Source organism: Onychomys torridus, chromosome X (genome assembly GCF_903995425.1).
Source record: "Onychomys torridus chromosome X, mOncTor1.1, whole genome shotgun sequence".
Classification (NCBI taxonomy): Eukaryota; Metazoa; Chordata; class Mammalia; order Rodentia; family Cricetidae; genus Onychomys; species Onychomys torridus.
The window spans coordinates 123,729,571-123,752,539 of record NC_050466.1 but is presented as its reverse complement, the minus strand read 5'-3'; the positions used below and the strand labels follow the sequence as shown (position 1 = coordinate 123,752,539).

At 34.9% G+C, this 22,969-nt stretch overlaps 1 protein-coding gene across 2 annotated transcripts in view; it reads right to left on the bottom strand.

Moving 5' to 3' along the window:
- Positions 1–22,969, bottom strand: part of Col4a5 (collagen type IV alpha 5 chain) — a 210,454-nt gene that overhangs the window by 122,436 nt on the left and 65,049 nt on the right. For both annotated transcript variants that reach the window (XM_036175182.1, XM_036175183.1), the window contains exons 2-10: positions 21,930–21,989; positions 18,128–18,217; positions 12,099–12,143; positions 7,243–7,287; positions 7,098–7,160; positions 4,652–4,705; positions 4,298–4,324; positions 1,967–2,047; positions 610–672 (exon numbers count right to left, since the gene is read on the bottom strand). In XM_036175182.1, the coding sequence (XP_036031075.1) occupies positions 610–672; positions 1,967–2,047; positions 4,298–4,324; positions 4,652–4,705; positions 7,098–7,160; positions 7,243–7,287; positions 12,099–12,143; positions 18,128–18,217; positions 21,930–21,989 (528 nt within the window). The remainder of the gene's footprint in view (positions 1–609; positions 673–1,966; positions 2,048–4,297; positions 4,325–4,651; positions 4,706–7,097; positions 7,161–7,242; positions 7,288–12,098; positions 12,144–18,127; positions 18,218–21,929; positions 21,990–22,969) is intronic.

Genomic DNA, 22,969 nt, shown 5'->3' with positions numbered 1-22,969 from the left:
TGAAAGGGAGGGTATGCATTTAAGCCTTTCCCAAAGAGGTACAATAGGTTCTTCTGGAATTAAGCACACATTATTTCCTCTACTTAAGAGTAAGAACCGATTGTCACAAACAAAAGTGCATTATCCATACATGTATAATCAAAATTGTCACTTAAATACATAGTCTATAGGATACAAAATGGCATGTGAAAAATTACTTTGACAGGAATCCAATTTTGTTGCCTTTTTTAAAAAGAGATAACAGCAAAGATCTAACTTAAATCATAACTAGGATGAAATCTAAGAATTATAATAGGATTTATTATCTTTAACTTTTTCTGCACTAGAAAGATCAGGACCTCATATGTACTAAACAAGCATTCTACCATTGATCTATATGTCCAGCTTCCTTGTCACATATTTACTTCTATGTGTGTCATTTTTTTACCTCTATGAAAACATAGGAGCTTTGCTTACTTAGAATACACTCTTCACCATAACAGAGTCACCATTAAATAACAAAATTAAAGGCATGAATATTAAAATTAAGTTAACTTTCAAGTAATACAATCAGTAATCATGTTTTTGAGTCAGAAAACAAAGGAGGAAAATACAATTACAAAAACTTACCATTAAACCTGGTGGTCCTGGAGGACCACTTGGCCCTGATATACCCTTGGGACCAGGTGGACCCTGTTATAAAGGGAGTAAATAAAATGATGAAAAGCAAAATCCCATAAACTTAACCATTTATTTTATAAAGAAATAAAGGTATGCAACTTAAGATATTTTCATAAGTCTATACCCTGCAATATTATCAGAACTTAAAATTATACAAACAGAAGGGTTAAGTAGCTTATAAAGTAACTCAATAAAAGATATTGAATACAGATTTCAGAAAGATTATGTTCTACAATAACAGATAAAAACATACAATAAATACATAATGAAAAACTATAAAATAAACTACAACCAAACAATTTGAATGAATCTTAACAAGCCAAGGAGAGAAGCATTATAAAATGTATATGAATATAATATAATATAAAGGAAAATTAATAGAGTTTAGGGAATTAAGCTGCTTTAGAATCAACAGTTTATTCAGGCCACTAATGATATATTGAGAGAATCCAAAAGAATGTGGCTGCCAGGTAAAAACCTATTGATTCAAAATTATTTGTGATGTTTTAGTTCTTAAATATTCTGTAAGGTTTTAGTGTTCCTTTTGCATTGTATCAGCATAGAATCTGGATATACTGTTACATTTTTATCTTAAATATTTATAATAAATTCCATGAGCTCTCAAGGGCAAGATAGAACAAACTTAAGAGAGTAATATCAAGTAAAGAATGAAAAGAGAAAACAAGAAAAAAATATCCCAAACATTGTATCTTGGCGATCAAGATACAATAGCAAAATCTCATGATTTTATTTTTGGTAAAGGTACTGATTCTCATAAATAGACTTACTCCTCTATAAATACTCAAAAACCATTGTTGATTTTCTGTATATTATCTATAAAGTAACACAATCTTTTTTTAAGATTACACTTGATGTTTACCATACACAAATTACATTCCTTCAGCCTTCAAAGTATGTATGCTCAGGTATCATGCATAACTGATACTCCTACAAATGGCATTTTGGATATCTTAAAAGAGAAATCAATGATTTTGGTTTGTGAATAAAAGCACATTTACAATGGACTCTACTGCTACCTATAGCATAAGAAGAATGTAGGAAATTACTTTTGATCCCACATACACAAATATCTATGGACACTGGATATAAAGGTAAACAAATGCAAATACAGCTTGTTAAAAGCCTCCCTGTCCCATGTTGTATTTTTTAATTTTAGAATACATTGATGCCTTGAAAACTTCAAATGATAATTTGTATAATTAAAACAGGGAGTACTGAAGGGTCAGGACTTGCATGATCCTCGGATTTAATCATGTAGTGAAGAAGAAAATCCCTATATGCTTACTTGTATTCCAGGAGGACCTGGGTATCCTTGATTACCCTTTGGTCCTGGCAGTGATGACATGATTATACTACCTGGTTCCCCCTAAAAGAAAGCAACAATATAAGTTATAATCATTACTATACATGAAAATCATCAAGAGCATAAATAGTAACCTGAGAGTTCATTTTAGTGCATAAATACAGTGAAAGATTAAGTATACCAATAACATGAACAAATTTACCTCTGAAAAGTAAATTAAAAAGTATCCTTGGTATACTTAAGTATAGTAGATTTATTAGGAGTTTGTGACACTTTTAGCTATCCATTAATTAAAAACATGTATTAGATATAAAATATTTGTGGAGAATTGTGTTAGGCTCTGGGCACTTAGTAATAAAAAATGTAGAGCTTCTTTTCTCATGAGGTTAACAATATAATACAGAAACATAAACCACAGTAAGTAAACAAAATAGTAATATTTTTTATCACAGTCTCTAAAGTAAAACAAAATGGCATAGTGATTGATAAGTAATACAAAGAGTTAGCTAGATAGTAAAATAAGAGTAACATGTGCAAAGAACATGTAGGTCTCAATCTTAAGGATAAGTGTAACTTGCCACAAGTAGCTGAATGCTGCACTGGTTCAGTGGTAGACTGCTTATCTAGCATGCATGAAAACTGGTATAAAAATAATAATAATTTTAAATTCTCAAATGAGCTAAATTCAGACTAGTGGTACTAGTGATCCAGGAAAAAATGCCCTAATGTAAGGCCATCACTACAACAATAACCAGCAAGACAAGATATAGATATGGGTACAGTAATGGCATTACTGCTATGGAGTTATTCAACTGATCTCTGATTAGTTTTAAGGCCCACTCCACAGTAGGAAACTCATACCTGGTAGTGTATGTCTGGCCAAGAGCCCATTGCTGGGATGCTAATAGGCACCAATGAATATACCTAGTACTAAAATTTTGTTAAATCGACATAGTACCAAACCGCCCTCTAAATTCATATCTTATCAATTCAACCCTTAGATTTCATGAGAGAAGTTTCTTTTTGTGTGGAGAATGGTTAATGCAGAAGCTACAACTGATCAAAGTGTAGAGAATAAGTGTTAATGGAATGCTCAATCATAATGGGGAAATTTGTATCACACTCCTCCCAAGATTTAGGGAACTTCATGGAAAAGGGGTCACAAAAATTGCAAGTGCCTGAAGTTAAGGACTAAGGCAAAACTGTGTCTTTAGGGCATAATGGAATCCACAGTAGCTGTGGTTGCCTGCACAAGACCTGCACAAGATTAAGCCAGTCAACATTGCAGCATGGAAAGAGGTGGGTCTCATGAGGCCCCTCCCCCTATCTGAGAAGTTATTGATAGCAGATGGCATCTGGGGGAGGGAGAATCAATTATGTTTAAGGGTATGGCTCCTGGCAGGGTGATCATGCTTCAGTGGATGGACCTACACTCACAAGAATATGAACAGCACAACTTGAACTCAGTGGGCTATGGGGGAAAAGGGGGAAGAAATGGAGTATAACAAGGTGGGAGTGGACCTGGAAGAGTGAGGGCTGAATAAAAACAAAACACATTGAATGTATATATTTTCAAAAATTAATAAAAACACAATTAAAGAGTCATGTAAAAGTCATGCAATTTATACTGAATTATATATATATATATAATATTATATATGGCGATTCAATGGATAGGGCAGGATTATTTGAGGGTTAACTTCTGACATGCTAATCTGAGCATCTGGGAGATATTTAAGCAGAGATTTTAAGGCAGTTGTTGAACACATACATCTTGAACTCCAAGAGAAAAACACAGAAAAACTAATTTGAAATTATATAGATTGTCAGTAACTACATAATCATCAATAAATACTGTGGACATTATTAATGTCACCAGGCATAGAGGAGAAGGAAGAGTCAGGCCATGTTCTTGATGACTGCTGAACAAAATAGAATTAACCTATATTAAAGAATGCAGGACTGTCAGATGCACAAAGAAAAAAAAAAAAAACTATGAAACTAGAGTGTTACAGAAGCCAGAGATAAAGAATACACATCTAGAGAGAACCAACAGTCAATCCTAACAAAGTACAAGAAGATAAAGTCTGAAGGTGTCAGAAAAGAAATATCTGAGCACCAACACATACCTTTTCAAGAATATCAGTATAGAAAATTGCACAATATATTACTTAGAGTGTTTCTCCATGTGTAGCTGCATAATTTCTATATGTATTCATTTAGAGGCAGAAGTTGTAGTTACAATCCTACTGCAGTTGCAGACTTTCTACGTATTTTATTCAAACTGTTTATCTTCTCAGCATGAGTGCTTACCTTCATACCTGGGATCCCAGGAGGTCCCTATTGTTAAAAAGAAAGAAGGGAGTTTTATACAAATTGGGCAGGGGTAAAAAAAAGAACCACATGCTATACAAAAGAAAAACAATCTGAATAAACTTCTATGGAGTCACTTCATAATATTTATGTTTTAAGTAACATTTATATTAACTAGCATAAAATCCATGGTTTTATTCAATAGGAAGCCCTTTTAGCCATTTCTTTAAAAAAAAAAAAACACTTTTGTTTGCTACTTTAAATATGTGACTTGGTTCCATATGAACGAACTTTGTATTCACACATTTTCTGTTAATTCCTGAGTTCATTTTAATTCTGAATTTTAAAACTTACTGGGGGACCTTGTAAACCAGGAAACCCAGGACTGCCTGGAAATCCACGTTCTCCCTAGGAGTTAAAAAGAAAGAGTATAGAGAAAGACAAAACAGTAAATAACTGCATGAACAATGACTTTCTTTAAAAGTTATTTGAAACATACCAGATTACCAAAAATTCATTAGCATCATCCTACATAACAATTCATCCTACTAAGATACTCTCAGCCCTACTCATCTACTCCAACCAAAGCTAAAGGGGAAACGCTACCACAGTCATTTGCTTTTGAAAAATCTATTTTGAGAACATCACACTACAGATTTCTGATGATTGCTACATTTAATGGTTAATGATTTGCCCCAATTTCCTGACTATGTGTATACCTTCTTATTTCAAGCTTACCATTTCATTTTTCCTTTATTGTAAAGTATTTCAAATTATTTTTGTAAAACGAAAAGATAGCAAGGAAAAAGGCTATTAATGGCACCAAGAAGACAGTAACAATGGTTCTAGCAATTGCAGGCCATTATATTTTTTAGGCACCCAATTTTTCTCATTCACTGTTGTAAAGTAGCAATATAGACATTTGGTTTAGAAACCAGTTAAAATAGAGGTAGAAGAACACCATCACAAATTCCTTTCAAGTACCTATGTATGCTATAGCAATTCTAGGAAAAAACTGTCAGAAGGTTTAAAATGGTAAAATTACTACACCTCTGAGTTTTTGAGTTATTGTCAAACGGCCTTCTCTGCATCATCTTTTATACATGGAAAAGGTAGGTTCAAAGAGAGAGGAAGCAGCTGCATATCAAGTTTAGAAGACATTAAGGAAAAAATAACCCATACATTGTGGATGCAACATTAGGATTCATATTTTATATACCTAGTGAGAAATGTAAGACAATTCTAATCTGGCAGTATGCACAATAAAATCACTAATCATTTAATTTGTATAAAACTTATTACATAAATAAATTACATAAATTTATTGTTAGATCTAGGAAATGACTACTTTTAATTATACAATACATTGTACCTGCATGTGCATTTGGCCTCCCCATTTAAAACTTTGAGCACTGGTCTTCTTGTTGCATAAGGCATGCTGAACACACTCTCTCTCTCTCTCTCTCTCTCTCTCTCTCTCTCTCTCTCTCTCTCTTTTTAAAAAAAAAGAAAAAACAAACAAAGAAACAAACAGACCAAAACATAGCTATGTCACCAGAACAGGAAAAAGAAAGTAGTTTACTTTCTCAGGAAATTTGTTCATTGTCATATGTTGGTACTATCGTCAAAGACTGCCTGAGCTAGAATGAAGGGCACAAATCTCTCAATCTGGACACTTGCCTTACAAATAAATCTATACATTAAAAAATTATAATTGTTATGGAAAGCATGTACACATTTAGTCCTAGAACTTTGGGAGGTAGAGGCAGTTGGATTTCTGTCAGTTTGAGGCTACTCAAGGCTACATAGTGAGACTCTATGTCAAGAAAAAAAATATTATTGGCAAGAGTTACAGAGACTTGGGAAATACTTGGGTTGAAAAGTATTGTGTTGATTTTATGTGTTTTAGAAATTCTCAGAAAACATGTTCATTGTAATGCAAAAAGTTAAAGCACACATTCTAATGTAAAAATTTGGCATACATCATTAATTAAAAAGATATAGGGTAGATGTAATTTTATAGAATATTATGCAGAAAGTAGAAAATGCTCAAAAGATAAATATAAAGTAATAATACATTTACATGAAAGAAAGAGGCTACAATATATCAATTTACAAGAAGAGAAAATTTTGCTCATTGTACATTAATGTCAAATTTTTCACTCAAAACAAGAAAAGTGACATTATCTAAAGTTTTTTTTTTCAAATTGTTAAATGCATCATTTTTGCTTATGAAACAGTTGTAGTTTTCACAGTAACATTTAAGTAAGTTAAAAAAATAAAGCATGAATCAGTGAAATGGTTTGGTAGGTAAAGGTATGTGCCTGCGGCCAAAGTACAGACAATCTGAATTTGATATCCATATCCTACATGGTGCAAGGAAGTAATCTACCCCCATAAGTTGTCCTCTGGCTTCCACATGTGTTCCATGGCATATGGGAACCCCTTCCTCCTCTATATAAATAACATACAATAAAATTTTTTAAACTTAAAGCATTCAAAATTTAAATAGTACCTATTTGTAAGGCAAAATTAATAACAGACATTGCTCATAACAACTTCTATAGTATGTGAAATACATATATCCTAATTCACTTTTAATATTCATACTAATTTGCATAAAGGTTTGCAAGGAACTTCTAATGCAGTACATTATCCCTACTAGTTAAACAGGCTCAAATAAACTACTGATATCTAAAATACTGAAAATGTTGATTTAGAAACAAAGCCATTCTATCTCTTTCAGACTAAGTCTATTATGATCAACATACTGTCCACAATTAAGTTCAATAAACCTCACCTTGGTTCCATTGCATCCAGGGATACCTTGAGGTCCTGGAGCTCCGTCAAGGCCTGGCATTCCCTTTGAAAAGGCATATAACACATTTATGGTACTTCTTAGATTACTTTTTAGAGGACTTTAAAATAATCAAAATCATACTTACGGGAAGACCTGGTGTCCCTGGAAATCCAGGAAGTCCAGGAGGACCCTGTAACAATAAAGAAATCCCTTGAGCAAATGATGAGGCTGTTGTAAAATGTGCCTTACTGTTACCAACCAATATTGGTTTAGTAACTATAGAAAAGCTCTTTCATGTAGATGTTTTTCTTATTAAATTTTTAATTCATTTTGCATATCAACCAGAGTTTCCCCTCCCTCTTCTCCTCCCACTCCCCCCCCCATGTCTTTTCTACCCCACTCCCAATCCACTCCTCAGAAAGGGTAAGGCCTCCCATGGAAATCAACAAAGTTGAGGCAGGGCCTAGCTCCTCTCCCAACATTAAGGCTAATTGAGGCATCCCACCATAGGGAATAGGTTCCAATAGCTGACTCATGCACCAGGGATAGATCCTGGTCCCACTGCTAGGGGTCCCACAAAGAGACCAAGCTACACAACTGTCACCCATATACATATAGATGCATTTAAAATCCATTTTATAGAAAACTAGAAACTCCTGACTGTAGGTATGTTCTTCATTACAGTTAGTAGCTGAAAGAAAAGAGGTAGATGAAATGTCTGTTTTAACATACAAAATTCTTTCAGGTTTGTGAATAATGAATTTACTAGATGAGAGGGTAATGTCCTCCCGCTGAGGGTATTAATGTAACTAACCCCAAATCTCTTTCAGTTAAATTTCCCTTTCAGGACAGGCAAAACACAACTTGTCAACTATTTCTGTTGGTGAAGATATAGGGAAAATAGTATTCTCATATGTGCTGTGAATGTGGACTCAAATGTTATGGCAGGAATAGCTACCAAAATTGACACACACACATACCCTTTAACCTAACAACTGACTTACGTGTATCTAACCCAGAGGCACACTACAAACTAGAAAAGACAATATGATATTTAAGGTTTGTGACTGCAGCATTATTATAGCAAGGTTTGGAAAAAAGAGCAGAAGATGTTTCTGGAATATTGTATGCCAGAAAGCAAGAAAGTCTCGGCAATCAATGACTACTGTAAAAAGGACAGTGGGCAGGAATAAAACTTGAAAAGGCTTCTACCAGGTCAAGGATGGCATAAAATGGGTTTCAATAGAATAATATACATGGTGGTATGTTGTGGGAAATATTAGTTGAAGATGTATTATATTTGTTTATGCTGTAGAATATTTGTTTAATGATGTGAATATATGTTACATTCCTTTATGTTGCATTAGTTTAACTCTGTGAAGCCGTGTTACTTTGCCTGATTTGTCTAATAAGGAGCTGAACAGCCAATAGCAAGGCAGGAAAAAAGACAAGGGGCTGTCAGGTAGAGACAATAAATAGAAGGAGAAAAAGAGAAAAAAAAATGAGGAACAAGGAAAGGGAGATCAAGGAGTAAGAAAAGAAGGGTGCAGCCACCCAGCTACACAGTCAGACACTGAATAAAAAGGAAAGAAAAGATATACAGAAATAGAGAAAGGTGAAAGCCCAGAGGCAAAAGGTAGACAAGATAATTAAAGAAAAGCTGGCTAGAAATAAGCCAAGATAAGGCTGGACATTTATAAGAGAAATAAGCGTCTGTGTGTGACTTATTTGGGAGCTGGTTGGTGGGGCCCACAAAGATCCAAAAGAGTGAAGAGTGAAAACAACAGACAACAGTAGTACACACCTTTAATCAAAAATATAGTTGTTAATAAATACTGAACATACTGAAGTTTTCATTGGTAAAGTGGAAGATGTGAGGGATTTACTTTAAAACATTTGCAAAAATAGTGGTTGTTTAGAGACAGTAAAATGTCAATGTTCAATTGTTTTGAAAGTAACAATAAGCATAAGGAAGTTTAACCTAGTATGTACTCTCTGAATTTGTCTAAACTTAATTTTTTTTCACTTTTAAACTTTGTATATCTAGAGCAGTCTGGGCTGAGTGGTGGTGATTCACATCTTTAATCCCAGCACTTGGGAAGCAGAGGTAGGCAGATGGATTTTTGTGAGGCAAACTTGATCTACAAATTGAGTTCCAGGACAGCCAGGGCTACACAGAGAAACCCTGCCTTGAAAACACAAAACAAATAAACATCATCAACAACAAAAGAGTGGTCTGTAAGCTGAGACCTAAAAATACAGGCTATCATATCAAGCACTTCTAAAATTGTACTTCAGAAACAGAAACAGGGTCTACTGAATACCCCCAGTAACCATTAATAAAATGACCAATTCTTTTTAGTTTCCACAGTGCTTAGCACATGGTAGCTATAAATGGTCATTGTGAGCTACAGTGCTATTATTATAAAGAGTTTCAACGGCACATGATACCAATTTACTACAAAAATCAGTTATACCTGACAAACTAAAGGTTTCAACTTTCTTATTTTTTTCCAGTACTGTATCTACACAAGTCATAAATACTGTATAAGGCAACCTACATGGATTTTTCGTTTTGGCTTTGGTTTTGAAATTTATCGAGACAGATTCCAATTCTTTACCCAATGGTGGCATGGAACTCATGAAAATCTTCTTGCTCAGCATTCCAACTGCTAATATTACAAGTATGATGTACCAAGTTGAGATACCACATGCTGCTAAAATTATATAGCAAATATAATGTTTTTAAAGATTTGTGCACAATTTACTTATCTAAACATTTGAATATCAAAGAATTACAATATATGAGGGTGTAATAATAATCTATACATAAGCATGCTATGTAACCATCCATGCATTTAATAATCAAAGTAAGAGATACTATCATATAAACAGAAGTTTGGAGCAAAAAGAGATCTTGCAGATATACTCTTTACCTTTAGCATGTGAAGAAACTAAAGTTCAGACAAGATAGATCTTGTCTTTGGAAAAACTATCACCCTCTAATTCTTCTTATTCTTCTTCTTAGTGATTTTTTAGACAGTTTCTCTGTGTAGCCTGGCTGTCTCATTATGTAGATTAGGCTGGTCTTGAACTCATAGACCTGCCTGGCTCTGCCTCCCAAGTGCTGGATTTAAAGGTTTGTGCCACCATGCCGGGGGCCTCAGTATTCTCTAATTCTAAAACCAGTCATATGCATACCTTTATCAGGTAATTTTTCCAGAGCAACAGGACAAGAATTTAGACAGAAATTAGTAACAACAATTGGGACCATTGTTGTGATAAAACTGCCCATGCAGTTCTTAGGCCATTGAAACTGCTTTTCAGGAGGAATGTGGAAGAGCTGAAACATTCAGTTAGAAATGTCCCTAAAATGCTATAAGCAGAGCTGGGAGGAATGAGCAAAGTAGGGGCTGGTCATTGAGATGTCAGAGTGAACAAGGACTCAACAACTGGGCTAAAGGCTATTAATGTGATATTTTGGCCAACAAACTGCCTTCATTCTTCTCAAGTCCTGAAAACTTTATTGAAAGTAAATTTAAAGATAATGGGTTAACTTCTTTGGCAGAGGACATTTCAATGCAGGAGAGAATTCAAGCTGGTACTGATAACATAGCTATAATTGTTAAAGAGATCAGCACTACTGAAGAGGACCCTCCTATATTGCATTGGAACAAAAGAAAACGTGTCTTGAAAGCAAAATCCCAGCCATCAGAGGCTCTATCGAGAGCTGGCAGCAGAACTTGGCAGTGTAGTTCATACTGTACAATTTTTAGAGGCATGAAAGATATAAGATTAAGCAGGACACTGGGACTTTCTCTAATGTTTTAAAAAGAACCTAAGGCCAGAGGATTTATGGTATTGTTGATGCCCCTGGAAAGAATCTCTAAGAGGCCAATATGTGAACTTGTAAAGGCAAACTTTAAGTTGCAGTAGAAACACCAAGATAGTGGAGATGACAGGAACAAGAGACAGCTTCCAAGGAAAGGTGTGGGTGTAGAATAAAGCCAGCCAAGAAAAGACTCTATGTGTGCTGCATGTGGCAGAAGTGAAGGTGTGTGGGGCTGCTCATGTGTTTTAGACTCCAGTTGATTACATTATAAGCCACAAAGACTGGACGTGGAGCTTTGGGATTTGATATTTGTTCTATTGGATTTTGTTTTACATTGACCTGATTATTTGTGGCTATGTCCCAATTCTTCTATTTTATAATAGGTATATTTACTTTGTGCCAATATTATGTTGGAAGTATATATTTTGTTTTTGTTTTTTATTTTATAGAAGCTCATAGCTAAGAGACTTATGACTATGGGGACTTTAAATGTTAGATTGAATGCATTTTACATTATATCATTCTCATGAGCCTATGAGAAAAAGGCATGGAAAGTTACAGCTTAAAAGCCATGTGTTTAGGTGTCAAGCTGAGAGGTATAGATGTACTATTTTATTTTAGTTGTCAACTTGACAGAATCTAGAATTACCATTGAAACACTACTCTGGACATGCCCGTGAAGATTATCTTGATTATATTAACTGTATGAGAAGACCCATTTTAAATGTGGTCAGGATCACCGGTAGGGGGATCCTAGGATAGAAAGTGAGCTGAGTACAGTATATTGGTTGATCTTGACTTCCCCACAAGGGTGGATATTACCTTTCAATTGTGACTCAGGGAAAAATGTGCTAATGTGAATGAGGAAAATCTCACAGGGACCCACTCTTATACAAAGAACTACAGATAATTAGCTACTCTGGAGAGAGGGAGACTTAATGATTCCCCATGAATGAGCCTCTTAATTGATAATCCAATAACAATTGGTCAGCCTTGAAATGGTATATGTAAAAGCAACACTAAATGGACTTAGATTGTTGTGTTTAATGTATGTATATGTGTATGTGCAACAATAACTAGTATTTTTCTTGTTGTCTCCTATCATTCCACTTGTTTTTATCTGCTGACATCAAGGAAGAATTTACCATACAATACTAAATATTGCTTACTCTGATTCCTTTTGGTCCTGGCGGCCCTGGAATTCCATCATCACCCTGAAAAACACAGTATGTTTAGTTCTTTTGTCCTTCAAATAACTGATTTCCCACATAGCAGCCTTAAATTTTTGTAAAAATATCTGCAAGTGTTAAATTCCTATGCCCAAAGAAGATTTATTATTAAGGCTAAAGACATTGGTAAATTATATGAACAATATCAAGAAAATCCATTATTTTGCTGGGGAGATTGCTGACATGAAGAAGAAACTTTACATGCATAAAGTTATACAAGAGACATACAAGAAAATGAAGATAAGATAGTAATACAGATATTTCTGAAATCATTTGTGCATAAAAAAGAAAAAAGAAAAGCTCAAAATCTTGACGGTTTCTATGGTATATTTAAACTTCAGGTGCATGGTCTGCTCTTGAATTTCTGCTTTTATCTTGCCATCTATTTCAAAAAGCACCTTCTACTGGCAGAACCACACCACCATAAACTCTCCCTTTCAGCTTCTGCCTCTACTCCTTGAAAATTCTACCTACCCATTTCTAGTCACGCCTGTATCACTGAAATGTTTAAATCTGATCTCAGTGAAGTTTCCATTAAGTATTTTCTTTTAAATTTTGAATAAAGAAAAACTAATACCATTTGATGTAAAGTAGTACATCCACAGGTTCTGGCATCAATGACATGGATATTATTAATGTAAAATCCATTAAGTCTCCATAAAATATTCTCCTTTTTAAAAGTTTAATGATGTACTTGTTCCAAAGCAGAAGCATGTATAAGAAGATTAAATGAATTCTGATTCCCAGTTAAAATAACTAGAAGATTTCTTGTTCAATAAATATTTTATGTCTGCTCACTGAAGGCAGAAATTAGACAATACCACTTCAACATTGCACCAGTTAGACCAAGCAGCAAGGTTAAAGCAGAGGAAGAATTTCAGGAAAGAAAATTGGAAAGCTAGAAGTTGTGAAGGACATCTGTAATCCCAACACTCAAGAGACTAAAGCAGGAAAACTGCCACAAGTTTGAGGCTAGCCTTGTCTATATAGAAAGTTCCAGGGCAGGTAGACCACAGAGTAAGACTGTCTTAAAACAAAACAAGAAAGAAAAGTGAGGAAAAAAATGAAGCTGAGGTTACCCCTGGGTAGAACATTTACCTAAAACATGTGAGGCCCTAAACTTAATCCCTAGCACTAGAGTCAAAAGCAGAAAATTCTACAAAAGATTAGATAGAACCACTACTTGCAAATGATACATTGGTATGCCTGAAAACCAAGATATTCAAACAACTGTAAAAAAATAATGGTAATTATACAACTGTACATAAAACTAATATTGCAAAGTCAACAGCTTTATTATAGTAATAATTTGGGAGACTTAATAGAAGAAAATATTGTACCTATAAATGGCAAAACAAATTACTTTACAGTGAATAATGCTCAAGATTTATAATAGGAAAAATTTAAAACAGTTGTGAAGTTCACAAAGAAATAGTAAAATAATAAAAGAAATTCGATGTTACTAAATAAAGAAATTCAACATTTAAAAAGTAAATCACAATTTAGTTAGAACTTTTATACAATGAAAATAGAACTAGACAGTATTTCTAAAGTTTATATGAAAAAAAACCCAGCAATATCTTTGAGAAAAACTGTAAAAGAAGTGAGTGGACCCTACTACCAGTCAGATATAAAACAGTTTGAGTCTTATATTTGAATAAACTGAATACTGGGAAGACCATCAGAAAGGAAGTTCATATGAATTTGGCATACAGAAGCCACTCCTTATCCAAGGAGGATAACTTTTTAGATTCCACATAGGTACCTGAAACTGTGGCCAGTACCCAAACTTACATATGCTGTATATTTTCTTACATGCACATAGGTACAACAAAATGTATAGACATTGTAGGACCTTAACAATAAGAATAATATGGGACAAGTATAGCAATATACTGTAATGAGTTCTTTAAAACCAATGAACCATTAATTTTAAGAACTTTTCCATTAATTATTTTCAGACAGTGGCTGGCACATAATTAAAATCATGGGAAATGAAACTACAAATAAAGGATGACTCCTATGTAATGACTATGGCATTGGGAATGAGTGGAGAAAAAGATAAAGGTGGATTTTACATTACAAATCACATACCAGAATAGATTCCACACAGGTAAAAAATAAATTGACATACTGAAAGAAAACTTTTGAGAATTAATGTATAACCTTAAAGTGTACAAAATTTGGTCTGCTGAAAATCCATATGATTTAAGAAAAGGGTCTCTCATCCAAGTACAATGCAGCCTTGGTGCAGTGGGAAGGGGCTTGGACCTGCCAAAACTCAGTGAGAGACCTTGATTTGGGCGATGTGGGGATGTGGGGTGGGGTAGCTTGGGAGAGAGGGCTGGGGGGGGGGGGAGGAGGGAGAAAGTGGGATCTGTGGGTGCTATGTAGAGTGGGCAGAAAATTTCTTACAAAAGCAAAGGGGTCTTTGAAAAACAGAGACTTAGAAATGCATAGACTTGTGGGAGAATAATGCAATTCACAGTATGTGCATGGAAATCATCTTCCTAACCAACAGGTCAGCAAAGTATGAAAATCCCAAAACTCCACCAGATAATGGGTAAATGATATGAAAATACAGCTCATAGAAAAGACTAATGACACTTGGATCTGTGAGAAGCTTATTCTTACTCATAAAAAGAGAAATGCATCAGTTATTGGATGAGAGTTCCAGCTCGACTGTCAGGGTGTTTGGCCATCTGATCACCAGACTAGGTCAGATCAGGCTTTCTCTCGACCATTGTCAGCAGTCTAATCGAAAGTACACTGAAAGATCACTCTTCTACCATAATGACAAATAGAAAAGTTTCATAGGAATAGTGATGAAGCTGTATGGAAATACATTTTTGTTTTTGTTGCTGAAACAAAGGTAAATTATGTATGTTTGAGAAATGGTGATCTAGTAATATCTGTAAAAAATCACATGTGCATACATATGCACACACACGTGTGTGTGTGTGTGTGTGTCCATCCAGTGTTCCAGGAATTCGTTTCTCAAAATTTATCTTACATAGTCATGCTTATTGATGTAAAAAAGTTAATCCAAGTTTTACATCTTAGCAGTTATGTTTTATAGCAGCAAACTGTTGAAAACTGCAGAATCATGTATAGGGAACTGGTGACAACATTATAGCTTATATAGACAATGAAATTGAATGTAGTAAGAATAACATGTTCTGGGTACACTGATATAAGAAAAACACAAACTAAGCATGACACATCTTATTTTATAAATAAAGAGGATGAAAGAATGGATATGTACTCAGTGACCAATAAGCACACAGGTGGAAAAGAGATTTTTTTGTATACATTATATTTACCTTGAATAAAATGAATATATTACCCATAAAAAGGAACATTTTATTCAATAAATAACTCCTTTGCAACATTACATATATACATTTATGCAAATATACACGCATATACATCAGTATCACATTCTAACCAACTGAGCTAAGTGGCCAGTTTATTTTACAAACCTATACTTTCAAAAACAGGAGTACACCAATGAAGAAGAATTCTATTTTATTTTTTTTACTTTATACACACACAAATACCCAAGCACATAAAGATGCACCTTCAGGTGTAGAATCTAAGATGTTTAGAAAGCAGTACACATTCACACTTTATAAATAATGAAAAAGAGTTGCAGCAAAGGTTAAACTTTATCTGCACAGAAGCACATCTTTATTAACTGTTACACTATCATTAAACAGTCTCAGTTAATGCTAAATTATTTCAAAATCATTTAAACGTAACTTCCTTTAATGAGACACAAATATTTACTCTTAATATGCATGGCATGCAAGAAACTCTGGCCTTGATCCCAGATAAACTTGAACTCAAGAAATATAGCTTTTTCTATGGTTCAAATTACATTCTATTTCAACACACCCATTTCCATAACACAGCTGAAAGTTAATCAATTTTTGTTTCCACTTGAGTTTCACAAGACTCTGCTTAAGTTCCAGTGCGTTGTGCTGCTATATTATTAGTGCTCAATCCCATCAACTTTCCTGCTTTTAGATCTCTGGGCTACTTCTTAGGCACTCCTGGGTGGCAAGCATCATTCTGCTGCTCTTGCTGTGTTATAGCACCTAGGAAATTCAGTTGAATGGCCCATCTACAAAATTCTATGCAGTTATTTAGAGTCTTAGTGTTTCCTTAGTGTTCATGTTCTATTCAGTGAATTTTAGCACAGGTCCCACTTACTGCTGGATTCCACAACGCTATCTTATCACAATCATGTCATCTCTCTCACAACATCTATCTTTTGGTATAACTAAAGATATATAAAAAGTCTCCATGCATTTAATTTTCCTCCTTATTGGAAAACTACCCGGTGATATCCATTAATGATATGGTACAGCATCATTATATGAACAATAAAGCTAGAGGAAAAAATGTCATTAAGTCAAATTTTACTTTTTGGTCCCTTCCATATACTACTTTACTAGTCTACCTAATAGAGCAAGGGGCACTCAATCAAAAGAGCCATTAAAAACTAAAAGACACTTCTCCCAGTCTCAAATTTACTATTATCTTTCCTACTTCCCCATCTTAACATACACATAGAGATGCTACCCTTACTCATGGGGAAATGTGTATATATATAAAATCATCCAATTTGTTCTGTTCCTCCACAGAACCCTAACTAATACACAAGGTCTATGATAATGATAATGGAGCTTTAACACTCCCTGGTGGGAAGAGGAAAAATGATTCTAGAGACTCTCATCTGAGACTCCAGCTATTGACCCTACTCGACCCAGCAGCTCCAAGTGATTTAGGGAGATGTCAGAGTACATAGAAAGTTAGGAGGCTGATTCAAAGTGGGACTCAACAGCACCTTCCATGAGATCATTATCCATGCATGATACAGCTGTTTTAGAGTCACCCACACTTCTGTATGCAAACCTTTATTCATGCCCAGTTTAAGTCCAATAAACTCATTGTTCTCACCAACTTGGAATTTGGTTAAATCCTACTTTGGTCTGTCATTGGTGCCCATCTTGGGTGAGAAGATGTTTATTTGCATCTCCCCAGGAGAAGTTTAATGTAACAATTCCAATAACCATGTACAACAAACATCTTCAAAAAAATCTGAATATGGTAGTAATGTCCAAATTACAAAAACAAACAAACAAACAAAATCCACTAAAGTAAAGATCCACCTTTCTTGAGTAAGTATAGCTACCACTATTCACCAAAGGAGCATCTCACCACAGCAAATGGAGAACATCATAAAAAAAACCTCAACTGGTCAGAGGGGTTGTGGGGGAGGAGATCAATGTCTTGTGGGGACCCCGGCCCTACATCTATGGCTCAGAGAACATCACAGAAGAGGAGATGAAAAGAGCTTATACCAAGAAGTCTGGTGTGAAACGATCAAGTCTGGAATAATAGCATTATCAATGGACATATTAATGTGGAAATGGGACAATTTTATGGGGTCCCAGTGGTAGACCAAGGACTACAAGCAACTAATGATTGCTTGGAAAAGAATTAGTTTCACCATGGATGAACCCCCTGACTAGCTGTCCAATGAAAGTGGTCAGCACTGAAACCATATGCATACAAATAACAAAAACAGACCCAGTAGGTTGCAGATATATATATCTGCAACACACATGTATTGCATATGTAACAATAATCAAAGAAAAAGAGGTCATCAACTTTAGAATGTTGAGGGTATGGGAAAAGTTTGAAGGAGGGCATCTGGGAGGAGCTTGAGAGAGGAAAGATAGGAGAGAAAAATGCAATCTACTTCAATTAAAATATTTACAAAATAAATTCTATGAAAAGTAAAGAAAACAGAAAATAACCATCCCTTTAATTCTGTTGTTCGATTTAAGCAGTAATTACTCATTACAATTCAGTGAACTTTTAGTTGGATTGCCAGTTTTGTCTTACATTTAGGGTGGTTTAATTCCTCTGCTATTGCTGGTTGCTATGGAAACAAATACCTTTTGTCCCCGAGGTCCTGGAGGCCCTTCTGGACCTGGAAATCCTGGCAAACCTGGATGGCCCTCCAAACCTGGAAATCCTCGTTCTCCCTATAATTGAAGAAAAATTGAAAGGAAAGTCATTTGTGAACTTTTAAGCACAGGCATAGTTGAATTTCTGAAAGTTCAAATGACTGTCACACGAAAGCATCTTAATATAGTGATACTATATGTCTACAGTATCTACTAACATGGACACATCCAGATGTGAGGAGAAAAACACAAATCATCCAAAATGTATATAATATATAGTGGATGTAATCACTTTACTACTTGCAGAATTAAACAGTATATCACAGTAAAGTGGGAACATAATGGCAAGAATTTAACCTCAACTCAGTTATAAAAAAGAGGGAAACAATTAAGATTTTCACAATATTAAGAGCTAGACTATCTCAGATTATTGAATGTCTGTTACTAGCAGAGCTAGGACTAAAACTCTGATTGAAAGTTTCACTCAGATAGAAAAATAAGAAGAAAAAAATCTAGTTTCAGTGTATTTCTCTAAGTACAAAATAGATTCATGTTGGCATTTCAGCTGGTATTTAGAGTATATCTCTGTCAAAAGTATAGAGTATGCTATGTGCACAGCAGGGTATATCTGGGTTACAGATATAAATAAGGATAAACCAGAGACTGAAAATAGAGGATGCTGGCTGGTGGGGTGGCTAGGCAGGCAAAGATACCTGCCACCAAGCCTAATGACCTGACTGAGTTGAGTCCCCAGGAACCACAGCATGGAAAGAGAGAATTGACTTCTGAAAGTTGTCATCTGACCTCCACTCACTGTGACATGTGCATACACACACACACACAGAGAGAGAGAGAGAGAGAGAGAGAGAGAGAGAGAGAGAGAGAGAGAGAGAGAGACAGAGAGAGAGAGATGTGCGCAAATTAAAAATTAATTTTTAAAACTGCATTCCCTTTCTTCCCAGCAGCTCCTCCCTGGTGTCCACCTTTCAATCCCCTCATACCCTTCCACTCTCAAATTGATAGCCTCTTTTTCTTTAATGATATCTGTTAAATATCCATATGTATGTGTATGTATGCTCAGGTAAAATTTTTAAAAGAAACTGGAGGAAGCTTAATTATGTTGTTATCAATAAGACATTATACCATTTAATGTTATATCCTGAAACTCTCCCACATTATCACAGAACTGGAGACAGAACATCAGGTAATATACAGTAGCAAAAAGAATTAAAAGGAACAATCCTGAGACTTTCAATGTAGAACATTTGCTCAAGTAAAAAATTCTATCTTTCCTGTGTAAAAACGGGCTAAAAGTAGGGTTTTCCACCTAATTTCTAAAATGAATAGTAAGAAAAGCTAACACTAGTCATGTACCTACCTTTACTTCCTAGGTATTCGTTTAATCCATTTAAACCATTGGAGATTTGTGCTGTAATTTTCACATATTCATAGACTAAATGTAAAACGGTATGCCTATTTCTGAAAGACAAGCTTTAAAAAAAAAGTCTGATTTATCCTACCTGCCCTTGCTTAGATTTTAAAAAATTCTTTGTCAAATAGTATTACTCTAGATTCTTTTATTGACTTCTGTCTTTCCCTGGGACGTTGAAATAGTCAAGGTAAGTTCTTATCAGCCACTCTTAAGCATTTCCACAGGCACTTAAAACCGTAAAAATAGCTAGCCTGTGTTGAGAGTTTTCTGTGTGCCAGATTCTTCAAATTTCCTCCATGATTTGTCCTACTTGTTACTCTCTATGACAAGAGAAAGTAAAATTGCTATTTCAATTTTATTTGTGAAGTCATGACAAAGAGAAGTTTTAATTTTTTTACTAAATGTAAACTTAATATGCAGACCACAACTACACTGTATCTTTACCACATTGGCTTATCTATCTCAGTCAGAAATTACCCTGGACACCACTTTTTCCTTTACCCTTGCATGGAAGTAATCATGGCTTCTTCAACCTTGAATTCTTAGTGTCCAATACAACAAATATTCAGGAAATATCTATTCAATAAATGAATTTCTTTAAAGTGTTAAACAAAAAGTTTTAGCAAATGCTTTTATCCAAATCCAGAACAAAAGGTAAGATTTCCAATTTTGATAAATTATACAAGGGAAACCTATTTTGTAGTAAGTCTAGTTCATTTATTGTGTAGTGATGGATATGAAATTTACAGTCTCACAAATAGAAGCCAAGTACTCTACTACTGGGCACAACCCAGTTATTAGAAGGTTAATTGACCGCTTAACCATGACCATGACTCTTTGTAAGCATTTACCCATCCTTTGTCTTGCAGATTGAGAGGTATAAGCAGTAGTAACTAATAACTAATGTAAATTTACCAAGTGTACTTCCCTTCTTTAAAAGATGATCACTTCAATTTCCTTCCTTCCCTTGTAATCCCAAATGAACCCCTTTTAATATTTTGACACTATAGAAAGCATTCTTGTTGCAACTCCCCTAAACATGTTACTTACATGAGTGTTATGTAGAACATCATTCAGTAACTTTTAATAGGTCTCTGCTAGGGGGCAGTGTGTTACATGGCAGAATGGGGCTTGTAAATAAGATTCTATAAAATAAATAAATGAACTTATTGCCACCAGGACTTTTGACATCTTTCACTATGTTAATGAATACTTCAGTGACTAACTGGTATACTCTCTAAAGATGTAGTCATTAACTTTTCTTCATATATAATTAGTAACATCCAGTCATTTACTCATTAAAAAAAGTTTATTGAGTTACGAAGAGGGAAGAGTAATAATGTAAGATCCCTGTCTCCTAGTACATTTATCTTCAGGCTGCAATTCATTATCCTGTTTTAAATTTCTAATTTTGATGTCAGTTACTGACACACAGACCAAAAGGGGCTGGAAGAAAAAAGCCCTCAAGTTAGATGTCATCTGAGGCATATTTTGACTGAGCCAAGAGCTAGGATTTCTTCTACTTTTATTAAATCTTTAAAAATTCCTGTAAGGCTGGGTATGGTGCCTCAGCCTTTAATCTCAGCACTTGGGAGGTATAGGTAGATTGTTGTGTATGAGTTCAAGGTGAACCAGCCTGATCTACATAGTGAGCTCCAAGCCAACCTGAACTACATAGAGAGATCATGCCTTAACAGGAAACAAAACAATCCACTGGTAAAGTAACAGGTTTCTAGAAAGGATTTTCATCCATTATTCATTTTGTTGATTCTCCCCAATCCCTGCTCCCTGTTCCCTGAACATTTCCTTGTCCTTTCCCATGCTGACCCCTAAAGTTTTTGGATTACTTTTCAATAGTTCTTGTGGGTTTTAGGTTTTGTTTGTTTGTTTGTTTGTTTTTGTTTTTTGTCTTTTTTTTTTTGAGACAGGGTTTTACTGTGTAGCTTTGTGCCTTTCCTGGAACTCACTTGGTAGCCCAGGCTGGCCTCAAACTCACAGAGATCCACCTGGCTCTGCCTCCTGAGTGCTGGGATTCAAGGTGTGTGCCACCACCGCCCGGCTGGGTTTTTTTTTTTTTTTTTTTTTTTTTTTTTAAGGAACTAGGGATGTGGCACAGTTGTAGATTGCTTGCTTAGCTTGTGCAAAGTCCTGATCCAATCCCCAGGGGGAAAAAAAAACAACAGAACTTCTATGTACCAAGCCTAAAATATTTATTACATGGTGCCTTACAGAGAACATGCAGTTTAATCTTTGTAAGTTCCCTCTGTAATGCAGTAGAATTCATTGTATTTATTTGTAGACTGATAGAAGCCTAATTTCATTCACAAATAGAATTTGATTGTTTTACTCAGAACATACCTTTTCCCCTTTTATAACACTGCAGTCACATTTTGATCCAAGGGAACACCCATGGCAGGCCTATAGAAGGAGAAGGGGAAATCATTAAGTACAAACTTGAAAGCAAATAAGACTTAGAAGTCAACTGAATACAGCAATTCAACCTTATAGAACCAACACAAGGAAAAAATCTAAAAGGACACATTCAAATGACAATGGTATTTTATATCCAAGCTTTTGCTATATGTATTTCTTTTTCAACTTTTCACAATATCATTTTAAACTAATAAGTATCTCTTAAATTTTACATCTCTCTCTCTCTCTCTCTCTCTCTCTCTCTCTCTCTCTCTCTCTCTCTCTCTCTCTCTCATACATGCATGTTATAGCATGTGTGTGGTGGTAAGAAAACAACATAAAGTTCTTAACCATGTATTTATGTATTTTCAGGGATAAAAATCATCCCTTGATAGCCATCTCCTTTTCACACTGAGGAATATCTTTTTGTTTTTTTGTTTTCATCTTTTTGAGACAGGGTCTCTACATAGCCCTGGCCGTCCTGCAAATTAAGGTGCAGACCAGGCTTGTCTTGAACTCCGAGAGATTCTACTCACTGCCTCTGCCTCCTGAGTGCCAGGCTAAAAGTGTGCACCACCATGCCAAGCTGAGTAATATCTTTCTTAAAGATGCTAACATGAAAAGAAAATTCATATATCATTCTGGTTGATATGGTTTCTCACTTGTCCAGGTTGTAGGGACACCTCACATGGATCATAGACCATCTAATACTGTATTTTACTTCCTTTTCATCACTAATAGCTCAATTTTTAACCATTCCAAGATTTATACAAAGCCTAAATACTCTGAATTGTGACTAACAAGTAAATTTAACTACATTAGTAAGTTCTGAAGCCAGAGAATATCTTTCTGTAATATAAAAACACCTAGATAATGGGAAGAGAGTAAGTGACATCTAGCATACAGAACTATCTTTGACATTATTTTGGAGCTGAAATGCTTAGAGAAACTAATAGAAATTAGAATGATATATACAGATAGTGCAG